General features: G+C 37.4%; 1 protein-coding gene across 1 annotated transcript in view; it reads left to right on the top strand.

Moving 5' to 3' along the window:
* ROBO2 (roundabout guidance receptor 2) overlaps positions 1-15137 on the top strand; it is a 1119753-nt gene that overhangs the window by 1057084 nt on the left and 47532 nt on the right. The window contains exons 19-21 of the mRNA XM_065627797.1: positions 985-1167; positions 10931-10973; positions 12538-12665. Coding sequence (XP_065483869.1) covers positions 985-1167; positions 10931-10973; positions 12538-12665 — 354 coding nt within the window. The remainder of the gene's footprint in view (positions 1-984; positions 1168-10930; positions 10974-12537; positions 12666-15137) is intronic.

Raw genomic sequence — 15137 nt, 5'->3', positions numbered from 1 at the left:
CTGGCCCTAGAACTATATGCTTTAACATTTCCTGAATTTCCATTTGCATTTTTTGTGAACATTTGTTTTCAAGCCAGAAACCAAGCTTTTCCTTTTTGAAAAGTTCTCTTTTACAGGAAGAGGAGGAAAAAACAACGGGAACTTCTACTGAAATTTACAGTTTTCTAATGTCATATACAAAATTTAAAATCCTATATAGTAATTTTTGAGGCATATCACTTTAATTGGTATTCCATGTTGTAATTATTTCTTACAGGTGGATTTTAAGAACTTTGCATGCCTGTTCTAGGTGAAAGAAAAACATCTGTCGCTGTGATTGTTTAGAGCTTACTGTTAACTATGTGATTTTCTGCTTTGTGTCAAAGTTGGTGCACTTAGGATTTTTATGGATTGTCTTCCCCATGAAATAATTGCTGGAAAATGCATCTTTGCCACAGCTGAAAATGCATATATCTTATTTCTTTATTTTAAATTTGGAAACTCCAGCATGCAAAAAAAAAAAAAAAAAAAAAAAAAGTAAGAATTTTTGGCATACTGGCAGCAATGAAAGAAGGAACTGTCTTTTGATGTAGCATATTTTGAATTTGGATTTCTCATTTGGAAAAGGCTATTTATTGATTCCTGGATTCATTTTTGATAGGTTTCCCGTGATCCATTTTCTCATTGTATTCTGTCTATAATTATGTAAAAAGAAACCAACAAACATATATATTTAGAAAAAAAAAAAAGGCTCGGGACTGTCATCTGTTAGATTACTTGGGAGAGTGCTATAGAGCTATCTTTTCAACTATATGTTTGCAAAATCACAATGAATTATGAATTTACTTTCTAGAAACACTGCTTTTCAGGTGTGCATTGGTACTCATTAAAGCTTTGCTAGTGTAGATAATTCTTTTTTTCTAAATTTTTCATTTGCAGTACTTGGTTCCTATTTGTATTACAGAATCCATAATAACAGTGTTCTGTTGATTTTCTTTTATGCAGGAGGTCGTAATGAAGTTGTCATCACTGAAAACAACAACAGCATAACTGAGCAAATCACTGATGTTGTCAAACAGCCTGCCTTTATAGCTGGCATCGGTGGTGCATGTTGGGTAATTCTGATGGGTTTCAGCATCTGGCTGTACTGGCGCAGAAAGAAGAGGAAGGGGCTCAGCAATTATGCTGGTAAGAACAATAACTATTTATTACCATCTCATCAAGTCCTATCAGGAAAAGAACAGGTGCTGTTAAACCTACTTAAAAAAACCCCAAACAAACAAAACAAACGAACAAACAAAAAAACCCCCAAAAAACCCAACAAAACACAACCAATGTTTTGTACTTACAGCAAAGGTGGCCTGGTTGAATTTTGTATGCTTGTTTTAAACATATGCTGTGAAAGTGCTGGTATATGAGAAGCTTTAAATGCATTGCTCGGTACCACATTTCATCATTGTCATAAGACAGTCTTTATTTTTACATCTCCAGCACGTCTAGCATAAAAAAAGTACAAAGAGGATTAATGGTACCTCTTGCTCCTTGCTCAGAAGGCACCCTGTTAACATTCTGGCTCCATTTATGTGCTCAAATATGAATTAGACTAGACCCTTACAAGGAACATTAGAAAGAGTATTTGCTCTTCTTCTTCATTACCATGTATTTCCATGTGTTTGAAGCCATATGCATGGGAAATGAATGTAGGTACTTAATCAGTGACTCAATACCTATAACTGGAGGAGAAGAGAGTAGTGTATTAGACGGAAAAGTGTGGTTAAAATTTACCTATGGCAGAAGCCATAAAAACTCTTGTCTTGGAGGTAGAACACTTTGGAATGCCCTTACAGTGGGATCACTTTTGCACCAAGTGTGCTGCTCCAGTTAGAAATTAGTTTTTGAAAACTACATTTGGAAAAATAAATACATTCACCAAATTAAAAGAATTTTTTCTTCCCTCCCAGCTGTTTCTTTTGTGTGTTATTCTATACTTCAGGATTCTTTTTGACTTTTAGGAAGTCAGGTGAATATAGAATAACCATAAAATGAGTCATTCTGAACCCTTATTTAACATGAAAACGCTGTTCTTCAAATATTGGGGTAGGTTCTCTTGTAGTGCTTATACATTTTAACAGAGGAAACATTTCCTTTTTGAGCAAGATTTGCACTCTTGAGGACACAGCATATTTAACATTAACATTATATCAGATTAAAGTTACACTAGTACTCTTTTGTTTCCAAGTTATTGCATGAGAACCCAAAGACATCAGTTCCCTAAGTGGCTGAGCATCTCTAAGAACTTGCCAAAACCCAACATTCATTCCCAGCTCACAGCCAAACAGTCCTATGCCTTCTCACCTTGTCGTTAGCCATCATCTGACTCCTCAATGTTCTGACTAGGGTCACTAAACCAGAAGGAAACTGTTCTATGTTGTTTTTCGGTCATTCAAAGATTATGCTTTTTGCTGAGGTGTTTGGGTTTTTTTGCTTTTAACGACTATGACTTCTATTCCGAGAGGTGCGGTGGTGTTAATTGAGAAGCTAATATATTTCACACATACGTACATGTGTGCTTATACAAAATATCAGTCTAGATCCCAAGATTTTCATATTGAGAGAGCTGTACTGTTATTCCTCTTGGGAAACAGTCCTATACATACACTTTGGACCCAAGCTAAGACTACTCTTTTTTTTAAAAAGCAGATTAGCCCTGTATGTGAGTTGGCATGTTGGAGGAGTGAGTGGAGGTTGAGGGCAAAGTCTTTTATACTTTAAAATACATAGCTGTAAATAATTATAATAATCACTGTAAACAGTGTGTCTCCTGCAACTCATTCCTTCTCACGATGTTTGCTGCTTCTAAGTGTGATGTGAACATTGCATCATGACACAGAATTCCCATTATCAGAATCATGAAGTACTGTATGCTTTCAGCAAGGAAAGTTCATAACAGATCATGCTTCAAAATTCATCCTAATGCTCACAATTTGGAGAACAGCATGTCCACACAAAGTCTTCAAATGTGATGTCAGAATTCACTGCTCACCTTTCCAACCATCATTTCTCATTGGCTGCTGGCTGGTTAGTGCTTTAAGCTCAACTGTTATGTCCTGCTTACGATATTCAACCACGACAGAGTAGACTCCAGAGGAAACTCGTGCCCTGCAGTTAGCGCTTGTTGTCAGGGTGTGTAACTCACAATGTGTTTGCTTTCTTGTTTTGCAGTTCAGTCCTTCACCTTCACCCCTGCAGGTACTGTCCATTAGTCTGTCTCTTACCTCACCAACACATCATTGCAAACATTAGCTATCTGTTTATGAACATGTGAGGTATGCAGAATTTAAACCAAGTGCAAGGAGAAACACTTCTGCCACCTATCTGTGATAGAATGTAGCATTCATTCTCCTAGCAATTCCAGAGGAACGTGAAATCTAACACTGTTAATGTCTCTGTCATAATAATTCTGCATACTTCTTACTCATCTAACTCCTTGAAATAATGCAGTTTTGAAAGTAATTTGCAGGACAATATGCTTGAACTAACATAGCATAAACAAGAATTAGTCATACATAACCAAATTTTGTTTTGAAAGCTCAAAAAATGTGCTTCAAACATTTTTTAAGATCTAACTGGGGAAATGGAACTTTCTTCCACTTTAGCCATTAATTACCTATACATCAGCCTTACTGTGAAGTGTTCAGATCTCCAAGCAATCTAGTGATTAATCTATGCATGCATTGTCTTTACAGTATTTTTGAAATTGAAGCATTTGGTTTTTTTCTGCCTACCCAATTCAAAGCTGATATACTAGTTTTCATATCTTTAATAAACATAGCATACAGCAGAGCATTATTGCAAGCATGATTAAAGATATGTGAAGAATAAACAAAGTGTGGCTGAAACAGCAGGTTGCAAACAGCCTAGTCAACATATGGATAGCCAGGAAAAATAAAGTACAAAATTAGTAGTAATACTTAATACAAATGATTAGCTTCTGCTCTCATACCTAAGCTCTCGATTCAAAAACTCAAAACCAATTATACTTCAGTGTTACCATGTAAAAGGCTGATAAATCTCAGCATTTTCCAGCAGAAGTCTGTAAGGCTTTTTGCGTGTAGCTTGGCCCCTCAGTTGCCGTTGCCAAAGCTCTCTCTTCTTCTGTCCCCTCTGCCATCCATGTGATAGAGGCCAGTCTTCCCACTACACTGCCAAACTGGTCCTCATGCTCAGCCAGCTGCTTTCTCACTCTTGCTTATCTTCAGCCACAGCTTCAGTGTTCAGCTTAGCAGGAAAGAGCAAATGACTGTCAAGGCAGATGAGCAAAGGTGGTGGTGGCTGCCCCACGGGTCTGTGACATTACAAGGGAGAAGTATCCTCATGGAGAAGCTCTGAGGGCTCAGGAATTGCTCCTCTGGCTTCCAGTCATGTTTGTTCAAGTCCAAATAAGTTGTGGCATGGCACATCCTAGGGCACATGACTAGGGAAGAGATCATCCCACTGTACTTGGCGCTGGTGAGGCCACACCTCAAATCCTGTGTTCAGTTTTGGGCCCCTCACCACAGGAAAGACACTGAGGTGCTGGAGAGAGTTCAGAGGAGGGTGACGAAACTGGTGAGGGGTCTGGAGCACAAGTCTGATGAGGAGCAGCTGAGGGATCTGGAGCTGTTTAGCCTGGAGAAAAGGAGGCTGAGGGGAGACCTGATTGCTGGCTACAACTACCTGAAAGGAGGTTGTAGCATGGAGAGTGTTGGTCTCTTCTCCCAAGTGACAAGTGATAGGATGAGAGGAAATGGCCTCAAGTTGCACCAGAGAAGGTTCAGATTGGATATTAGGAAAAAATTTCTTCACAGAAAGTGTTGTGAAGCCCTGGAACAGGCTGTCCAGGGAAGTGGTCGAGTCACCATCCCTAGAGGTGTTTAAAAGATGCATAGATGAGGCTGTTAGGGACATGATTTAGTGCTAGAGTTAGGTTATGGTTGGACTTGATGATCTTTTCCAACCTAAATGATTCTATGATTCTATCCTACCCTAGACAATTTGCTTACTTTTATTTGAGACACAACTTAGGGTTGTTCCAAACTGACATAATGCATTTATGCACTTGGTTTCTGTGATTATGCCACTGTGAGCTTTCTGTAATTGTGGTGAGTTTCCTCCATTGCCTTTGTAGCTTACACTGGCACGGCACAGGGTTGTGCTGGAGCCGCAGTAACTGTGTATGATTCAGTGCAGCTCATCCATATATGTTGGGCAACTAGGATTTGGCTCTGCCAAAAATTTGCTTTTGTAGAAGTAGTTCTGACATTTCATGGACTTTATAGAATTCTAACAACACAGTTCTATTCTCTGACCTGTAAACATTCCTGGAGGCACTGAGAACCTAAGTCATCCAGTAGTCAAGTCCAAACAAATCACTAATTAAAAAATAAAAAATCCCTTCTTATGAAAGAATATAGTCCACGTTTTTTATCTTTATACCCAGAGTTCCGTAAGAAACATTTCTGCTGCTCTAGTATTTGAATTTCCCACTGGTAATATTATTTAGACAAACATATCTATGATAGTGGAGGTTTGATTACACTCACAACTGTATGTTGTTCCCTTCAAAGCTGTGATTTAGAAAAAGTTTGGTTTCAGATCTAAATATTTAGACAGTGGTATGTAGCTTTCAGAATCTCATCAGAGACAGCTGTCAATAAAGTTTTACTAGAGATGAATTTATTATAATATACTCAGATTTTAGGAAGTTTTGTTCAGACATCTGCTTTAAATTCTTCGTTTATAAAATTGCAGAATGTGTGGATTTGACTGTATGAAAAAGAGAACCGAAAGTATTAGTGCCACGTTCATATACTTTATCTCAAACACAACCCAAAAACTATTATTTCACTTATTTCTGATGTGAATGTTTTTTGTTTTGTTCTTCTTCAGTTTTATTTGCATATATGTAGAACTTAAAACACTAAAAGTAGTGGGTCTTGCAGTTATATAATCGCTTGCTAAAAATGTTATTTTGGGTCATTTTCAGATTATGGGTTATTCACTGGGACTATTTGTTATTTGTATTCTGTTATTAGGCTCCTAAGAGGTATAATTTCTGCTGTGTGACTAAACTACTGTAACATTCTGTGTAGAACAGCAAACAACAAATGTCATGCTATTGGTAAAGATTTGTGCCAGAGGAGAATAATTGATTGAGTTAAATTTGTTAAGCTTTCTGTCTTTATGAATGTTTTCATAAGCACTGATCTAATGCTCAAATGGTCACAAATAGAATGTGGCACTGAAAATCATAGCTAGATCTTTTTACTTATTTTCAGTTGAACTGACTCCAGTATTTTCTGAGCCACAATTCTGTACATCACTATTCCTCCACTTCTCTTTCCCCCCTCATGACTCCCCAGGTATTGATTCTGGGTAATATCGGTATTACAGAACATGTGATTTTCGACCATGTTCGTTAAAGTACTACAGGTAAGTAACAGTGTCATCATATGGAGCTGTACCAGAAGTGTGCACTTTGGGGACCATGACAGACTATCAGCAAAACCAAATCTGGCACAGAGACACTAAATGCAAATGTTACCCCTCTTCACTGATCTGTTCTGTGATGTAAAGGATGGACTGATCTTTTCTGAGTTTCTGTAAAAGCAAAAGTGTTGCTTCACTGATTTTTTAAAAAATAATTTTCATGGTTACACTTTACTCAGAGTGTCTCGATATACACAAACACTGTTGAGCGTCTACAGAATACAAGAAAAGATCGATGGCACAAAAGAGACTTCTTGTGTAATAAATTAATTTTTTCATTCCCGTATTACAATGACAGAACTGACTTTGTTTATTTTGTATGGAAGTTGCAATTCTCTTTTACGTTTTGTATAAGGACCAAACAACAAAGGCGTGGAATCTATTTATAAATAAGTGAGATTTTGTTTATCTGCTTGTCTTTCCTGTGCCCTCAAATGCGTTGTGCCAGTACCCACTCACTGGAATACTCAGGTGTTTTCAAGTGTCTAGGCCATCAGTAATGCAAAGAAAGCAAATATGTGTTTTCACTTATGAGTAGGTGAGATTGTTCAGTGAGTAGCGCTCCTTGGGATTAAAGATTTCATGAAACTAAGTAAACAAAAACAAAAAAAAAAATAGAGAGTTATGGAATGCTACACATTTTATGCACAACTCCTGAAACTGTTAAATGAAGATAAATTATTTGACAGAATCATCCAAAGGTAGACAGAAGATTTGATGGAATTTTTATGTGCTGATTATCTGTTCTGAGTTAATGCTTATTAAAAAAGGATTAATCTACATTCATATTTGAGGAACGGCTTATCAGAAAAAGGAATGAGGCTTGGCTGGCAACATTAAAGTTTTCATTTGTGGTAGGAAAATGTGGCCTAGTAGAGATAGGCATACAGAAAGCCTTCTAAAGCTTTTTACAGCTTTCTTGCCTCAGAATGTCAACTTACTATACATTCATATTTTTCCAGTTCTAGCAGGCATGAAGATTAAGTTTAACCTTGTCAGATAATATTAGTAAATAGTATGGGTACCTCATTATATATTTAATAAAAAGTATGTGAAAAGCTCCTTAACATATGCTATTTTTCATACAAATATATACAATATCATTTCTTTAAATATTTATGCATTTAAAATGCACTTTGGATTATATTTCTGCATTTTTATAGTCCTTGAAGTATGAGCTGGTGGGGATTCCTTCAAAATCTCTCTATGCAGAGGTTATTTTTTCATCTTCTTTTGAAAACCAATCTCATCCCTGCAGGTCTTCAGCCTTCCTAAGAACATATATCAGATGCAAAGAGTGCTGAAAGAGCTCTTTTGGTTCCTCAGTGATAAAAAGCAGGGGAGATGGGTAGGTCAGTGATAGGGACATCCCTTCCTCCTCTTACATTGCCCCTTGAAATTGCTCTGCTTCTTTTTGAAGTGGAGACACGATGAATAAAGCCAGCTGTCTGTGTGTTTTATTTTTACAGTGACATCTACGAGCCTGCATTGCATTAAGTATGCTCCTATTCAGGCGTTTAGACTTGTTTTGTAATTGCAGAAATCAAACTGCAGGAAAAAATGCTGACAAAACATGCGGCAAGAATGATAAACATAGCGCTTGTGTTGGCAGCCTGACCATATCTTCTGTTGTTAGCTGTCTTTCCTTTCACAATATTGATGCAAAAATGAAGGCACCTTCTCTATCCAGCCTCAGGTAGTCCATTTATGGATGGCAGCAGGGATATCTTTTTTTCCTGCAACATCATGATGATGTGTTCACACTTGAAGAGGAATTTTGTCTAGCTTAATTTGATACTCTGAAGCCTTTTCCACCAAGAATAGCATCTAAAATACTTTCTCTTCTCTTGAAGATTATAACCATCCATGCATTGGTACACATGGTGGAGGATAAAAGAAAGAACCTGTATTCCTGCCCAGTTCCATACAAATCACATAAGCCAGGCACAGTCTTCCCCAGGAAAAACAATGTCACTGTGAGACAAGTTCTTTTTTAAATAAACTAAGCTGAACCTTTCTTCTAAAAATGGTGTTTATGTTGGGAAGGCATAAGGTTATTTAATGTACGAAAAAACAGACAACATTTGCTACCACCAAGATACAGAGCAGAAAAGGGTAAATGCTGTGATACCTGTCCCTTCCCAACAAGCTCATATGCCACAGCCAATCTGCAGCAATTATGGCTCTAGCGACAAGGTTTCAAAATAGTGTTTTCTTGATATGTTTCTCACAGTATGCCTTAAAGTTTTTTTTCCATACCTCGCTGCACAGAAAATAAAATGTGTCTGGCAAACATTGCTTCAGTCTTCTGCTACCTCCCCCGTTTTAGCTTTGCCTTATAAAGGTACACAAGGGATATAAATATTTCGGAGACAACAAGTATAGTTTTTTTCCTATGTGATACAAAGTTAAAATCTCACGCACGTCTATGTGCTATACAAGTGGTGAAAATATTGTTTTAAAATTATTTCTGGTAGATAATACTCTAAGCAAGAACATCAATCCCAGGAACTTTTCAGAAAATATGTTTTACTGGAATACCTTAAATCTGTAAAATTTATTTATAAGGGTTCTTAGCAAAAGTGCCTTTCTTTCTCATTTTCCTTATTTCTTGTCACTTTGACAAATTCAGAAAGTTGGAGAAATGGAGTAATAAATTAGAAGGGGATGAGGAGAAAGGAAACAACGTCTAATGCACTTTTGACCAAAATATTTTGAAACATAGCCAGGCAGTACCCACCTCTTTGCATATTCACACATGATATCCACAGCACTTCAGATTATTCACTTTTAAGCAACGCGTGATACAGTCATTTGACAGCCTGTTAGAAACAACGTGAGTGAAAATACCATCAGCTCTAAAATTAATTAGCTGCAATGTTTTACCATGTCTTGTTTTTCAAAAGAGACTTTTATTTAATAGTTCCCATACTTGCATTTTGATTTTCTTTTCATTAATTTGTTTGATTACATCCTTTCAAAATTCAGCTATTAACCATTTTGATGTGACATATGACTGCAGTGATATTCTGATATTGATATTAGTCTGTTCTGCAGTGAAGGGTAATTAATCACCCTACCCAAGGACTCTTCCAGAGGGGCCAGTTTTGTCTCTTTTGCTGAATGTAGCCTGTGAAATCATCCTAGAATTTAATAAAGTGACAAGGATTCTATGAAGTATCAGAAGTATTTTCCAAGTGTATTTATGTCATTGCTGGTTTTTTTAATGATCATAGCATTTCTATTGGGTGTAGTAACTTTGTCTGGTTAGAATCATGTATAACAGAAAGCCTAATCTTGAATTAGTGTAGTTTGGACTAATATTTGGAAAATCTTGCAAATACTCTGAGGACTATAATTTAATGATAGGAATGTCTGTGTTACAAAGGTAAGTAGTATTTCCAAACCAAGACCCATTTAAAATTAAACTGGCCACAGACTCTTCTATTTCTCTCTGAAATTTGAACTTTCATCTTGTCAGGGGCCTGTAAGGATGCAGGTGTCTGCAACATTGATATAATTGAATAGTCTGCCTTATCTATGCCTGACAATAAATAATGGGATATTGCCACTGAGAACCAGAGTAGTCTGTTGGCCTTGATTCAAAATATTTGCCAGTGCTTCAAAAAGGAGCATCAAACGTTGTCAATTAGCATCTCACCAGTAATGTGGGTTTACCTATATTGCCTTGAAATGTAATCCTGTTAATAAGATAGATAAGGGATAGTCTGTTTCTTGTCAAACACCCATGAATGGAGCCATAAAAACAGTTGTCTCCCTCTGAATATGTCCTTAGCATCCCTTATAGCTAGACTGGAAACTTTTTTCTTCCCAGTGATACTTGCGTGTATGTATTTATGTGTGGATGCTGGTTCTTATACTGTACAGTTTCTAATGGAAACAGTGCAGCTGTATGCTTTTATTTTTTTTTAACCCCTTCAGCTCTAATAGAGCTGCCACCTCTTTGTATTTGTCCTGTGAAACGGCATATTTGTGTGGTGACATTGTATTACTGCATTAAGACATGATGTTATTAACTCACTGGTGCAATGTCATTATGTACTGAGGCAAAAGCATGCCAAGAAAACAATTTAATTACATGGCGCAGTCTTGAGATGCAAAGTCATGTGAAGGGGCCTGTGGTAAATTCAGGCAGCTGGTTTGCCTTGCACGCTACAGAGCAAATTGATATTTATCAATAATATGCAGTGAAATCCTAAACAAAATCTTACCCTAATGTGTTTGATCCTTTTCGTATCATTTCTGTACTTTATTATGTGATGATGCCAAGAGGCCTCCAATCTGAGATATTGAGCAGTTTGAATTGTTATTTTTAATTATTACTAATTTATTTTTCCCTGTCTTACATGTGTGTACCTGTGTGTGTATGTTTGTTCGTTTTGTTTTTCCAACCAAAACACAGTCACTTTCCAAAGAGGAGATGGAGGACTAATGAGCAATGGAAGGTATGTTTCTTTGTTTAAAGGTCTTTCCATCATATTTATTTTTTAAAATTATGAATCTAAAAAATGCTATAGGTGATGCACTTGGGTAATAACTGATCACTGGGAAGACTGACAATGCTAGGAGGAGTTAAGTAGCTTACCACAAGGTTTAATGACCTATCTGTTGTGCACTTTGGGGGAATCAAGCCCAGATGTTTCATATCTCCCAGATGCCCTGAAAGAAATGAGTAGTAAATATCACAAGGAATGTGTTCATTTGTTACTGGGATGTTTATTGCATTAATTAGACATTAGCAAATGAAGTTGCTGTTGTTTAAGACTCCTTATTGGCTCCCCCTAAATTGCTGTGAGTGAACAATTACACTTAATCGATCACAAAATAAATGATTCATGGATGATGAATAGGCTGTAGATTGATAGGACTGGATTCCACAACTTTGGCTACTCAATTGAAATTGATAAAAGCTGATAACGGGCCCATATATCCTCATCTATTTTCCCTTTGCCAATATGGAGATTGTAATTAGGCCCTGGTAATAACTTCCAATCTCCCATTTAATCAATATTTTAGCAAAAAGAGATTAGGCCTAATGAGAGTGAGTAGATGTGGCAAGAAAGCGGCTGGGTCTTCTTATTGCCGTTTCCATAGAAACCGATGTTTCTCTTAGGGATTGTACCAGGCAGGGGTCTATAACATGCAATGATCAGAGATGTTGCTCCAACTTCATGAGTGCATCAATAACCTAGAAAAGCTGCAGAACCATGGAGGGTTTTTTGTTTTCATTTGGGGGAAGGGGATGTCTGCAGGAAATGATTTGTTTTCCCTTTTAAATACAAATACAAGCAATTCACCTACCTTGCTAAATTTTTGGCTGTTTATCCTTGGTTGAGAGAGAGATGGTGCCTTACAGCCTGAGTGTACCTTCTCTTTCAATGTACCCACTGTTTAATACCGCTCTCAAAGCTGGGTGTTACAGGGATATAAAAGCCATGCAGTAGTGGCAGATAAAGATAGCTGTGGATTTTCCATTAATCCTACTCAAACTTGTTTGCCTCTAAACCAGCCCAGAATGCTCAAAGAAATAGTTGCCAGGCTGTAAATGACAGGCCTGCATTTGGGATGCAAGGGAAGGAAGAAATAGTAGCCCAAAGTCCTGGAAATGGCTGATATGGAGCAATCAGTTTGAGTGATGTCTCCCTTGAGGTGGTAATTTATCATGCAGCCCTGGTGTAGGATCCCGTGATGGTGCTGCCTAACCTCCTTTTCACACAGACAACAGAGTTCATTTGGGCTCTGGCAGAATAACGATGGATGCCTAGTCCCACTTCTACTGACAAAGTTGATTTGTATGTAACTTTAATTAACTGTTCAAGGTCTTTAAATCATCAAAGGCTACACAATTTTAATTTGAAATAAATTAAAGTCTCCTAAACTGTTTCTTACCTACGGTGTTAGGAGAACAGTGATATGGTCTCTTAAGCACTAGCTGTCTCACAGATTATTTTATTTTGTAAATATATATATATATTTGTATGTATATCTTTTTTTCTTATTCTGCTTCAGTCGACCAGGTCTGCTGAATGCAAGTGACCCCAGTTATCCTTGGCTTGCAGACTCTTGGCCTGCCACAAGTCTGCCAGTAAACAACAGCACTAGTGGACCCAATGATCTTGGCAATTTTGGTCGTGGAGGTAGGTTTCATTTTATTAAGTCACCGTATAGTATACAATAGGCTCTAACTATGTGGGTTAGTTAACATCTATGATAAAAGCTGTGTAATATTTTTATCGTTATAGTTCTTGCTATATTTGAGTGACAATTTGATTAAAAATTGGCTTTAAAATGTTCATTTTGCTTCATTTCTTTCTACTTTAAAATGTATCAGAGGGCTGGAGCACCTCTGCTATAAGGAAAGGCTGAGAGAGTTGGCGTGTTCAGCCCGAAGAAGAGAAGGCTCCGGGGAGACCTTATTGCAGCCTTTTCAGTACTTAGAAAAGGCCAATAAGAAAGATGGGAACAGACTTTTTAGTGGGGCCTGTTGAGACAGGACATGGGGTAATGGTTTTAACCTAAAGGAGAGGGGAATCAGGCTAGACTTGAGAAAGAAATTTTTTACAATGAGGTTAGTAAAACACTGGCAGAGGTTGCCTAGAGGGGTGGTAGATGCCCCAACCCTGGAGACATTCAAGGCCAGGCTGGATGGGGCTCTAAGCAACCTGATCTAGTTGAAGATGTCCCCGCTCATTGCAGGAGGGTTGGACTAGATGAACTTTGAGGGTCCCTTCCAACCCAAAGTATTCTATGATTATAGGATTCTATGAAAATGTGGGCCTAGTTTGTAATTTAGCCCACAGTGGTGAGACAGGGTCTGTTTATCATCTCAAGAGAAATGTATTTGTTACTCAAACTCATTCCCTTTTGTGTGGAGATGAGCAATGTGCTGTGCAGGGCATTGTAGCCAGGGACAGAGGATATCCATTAGAGCAGAGAAGAACTCTGGGGGCACAGGAAGGATGCTCCTTCAGCAGAAGAACACAAGAACGTTGTCACTGTCACCTTACCCTTCCCCTTCCTGCTGAGGGACTGTTCTCAGTCTCAACCACAATCCATGAAGAAGGCCTCAAAGGTCTTCAGAAACTTGTCTGCTTATTGGAGGAACAAATACATAAAAGTTTTTGTTTCCATTTTGAATTGAGGGAGGCCCTATGGAGAGATGAGGATTGATTTATAATTATGATGATGAATCTTTAGAGGTGTTATTTTCTTTTGAACATTTTATTCAAATGTGAATTTCAAGATGTATGGCTGGGATTTTTAAAAATCATAGTAATATTCACTTGTCTCTGTTACTTCCTTGTTTTCTGTGATGTTATAGCACAGCTAGTTCTGCAAAGTGGTGTTCAGAACAAGACTTCCTAACATAAATTTTTTAAAGATGTAAATATCAAAAATACACTAAAATGCCAAAAATCTGTAAAACCAACAAACTAATAAATGTGAAAAGAATTCAGTTTTGAACTGTATTAGAACCTGTTTCTGAAAACCGTGCCTCATGTCAGTTATACATTCACATGCAAACTTCTTGCCTGTGGTTTGACTACTGTGACTTCAGATTGCAAATAAACATTCTAGATTTATTTTCCATATAAAAGTGTTGTAAAGCTCTTGTGTTACAAAAATATTACAAAGTGAGCAAAACTTTTGATAATATTTAGGAGGCAACTCATTATCTGCCAGCTTCTTTGTTGTGAATTTCTTGAAAATAGAAGCCCTCAGTACTTTTCCATCTTTTCATAAGCTCACATAATACAGAAAAATTACCATTTTCTTTTAGCATTTGGCTCTATACAACTGAAATTGGAAGCATGTTTTAAAGCTTTTGGCTTCATGTGGTTGAGGCATAGGTCCAAATTTGTCCAAGAGATGCAACAGTTATATCTGGAATTTCAGCAGCTTAATTCCACCCATGATCTTTACAATTGAGCTCACACTTTTATTCTGGCTATTTTGGGACCACTTATCACTATCTGTTTCAGCAGTTGAGTTTGGATGCTTCTGTATTAAAGATGGATTAGAAGTCAGATGTCTTTTAACATGAATTAACTGTATCGGTAACACTCAGGCCTCTTTTATTGGTTAAAAGATCTATGAAAATCTAAAAGGTCTGTAAGAATTTTGAAAACAGGAAGGTGGCAATAAATCATTCTGGAAACTCAGAAGCTGAGGCAGGCAGTTCTAACATTGCCTTGAAGAGTGAATTCCATATTAAGTCCTAGATAGGTATTTGAGAGCAAGGCTGTGGGCGGGAAGCACAAGTTAGGTTTGGAGTCACGTAAGGCCACAAAATGGTACTGCGTATCCCAAGGCAGCGAGAAAGAGCTTCCCTCAGGAAGTACTTCAGCACTATTTGAATTATCTCAAGAGCTACAAAACAAGTTGGATTTTGGAGAGTTTTTGGGAAAGCATCCAGTGGGAAATGTGTGCTCGTCTTTGCTCTGAAATGTATAGTGTGTTATTTTTGCTATGACAATTTGGTGGGAAAATCACACTTGATTTTTACTAGATGATTATGGCTCTTTGTAAAATGGCACTTTAATAGCTCTTCGACTACTTAGTGTATACATCTCATTGAGGTCAAAAAAGTAATCTGTGGTTGTACTAAA

This window comes from Caloenas nicobarica, chromosome 1 (genome assembly GCF_036013445.1).
Source record: "Caloenas nicobarica isolate bCalNic1 chromosome 1, bCalNic1.hap1, whole genome shotgun sequence".
Classification (NCBI taxonomy): Eukaryota; Metazoa; Chordata; class Aves; order Columbiformes; family Columbidae; genus Caloenas; species Caloenas nicobarica.
Note: the sequence above shows the minus strand (reverse complement) of the source record. Positions and strands in the feature narration are given on the sequence as shown.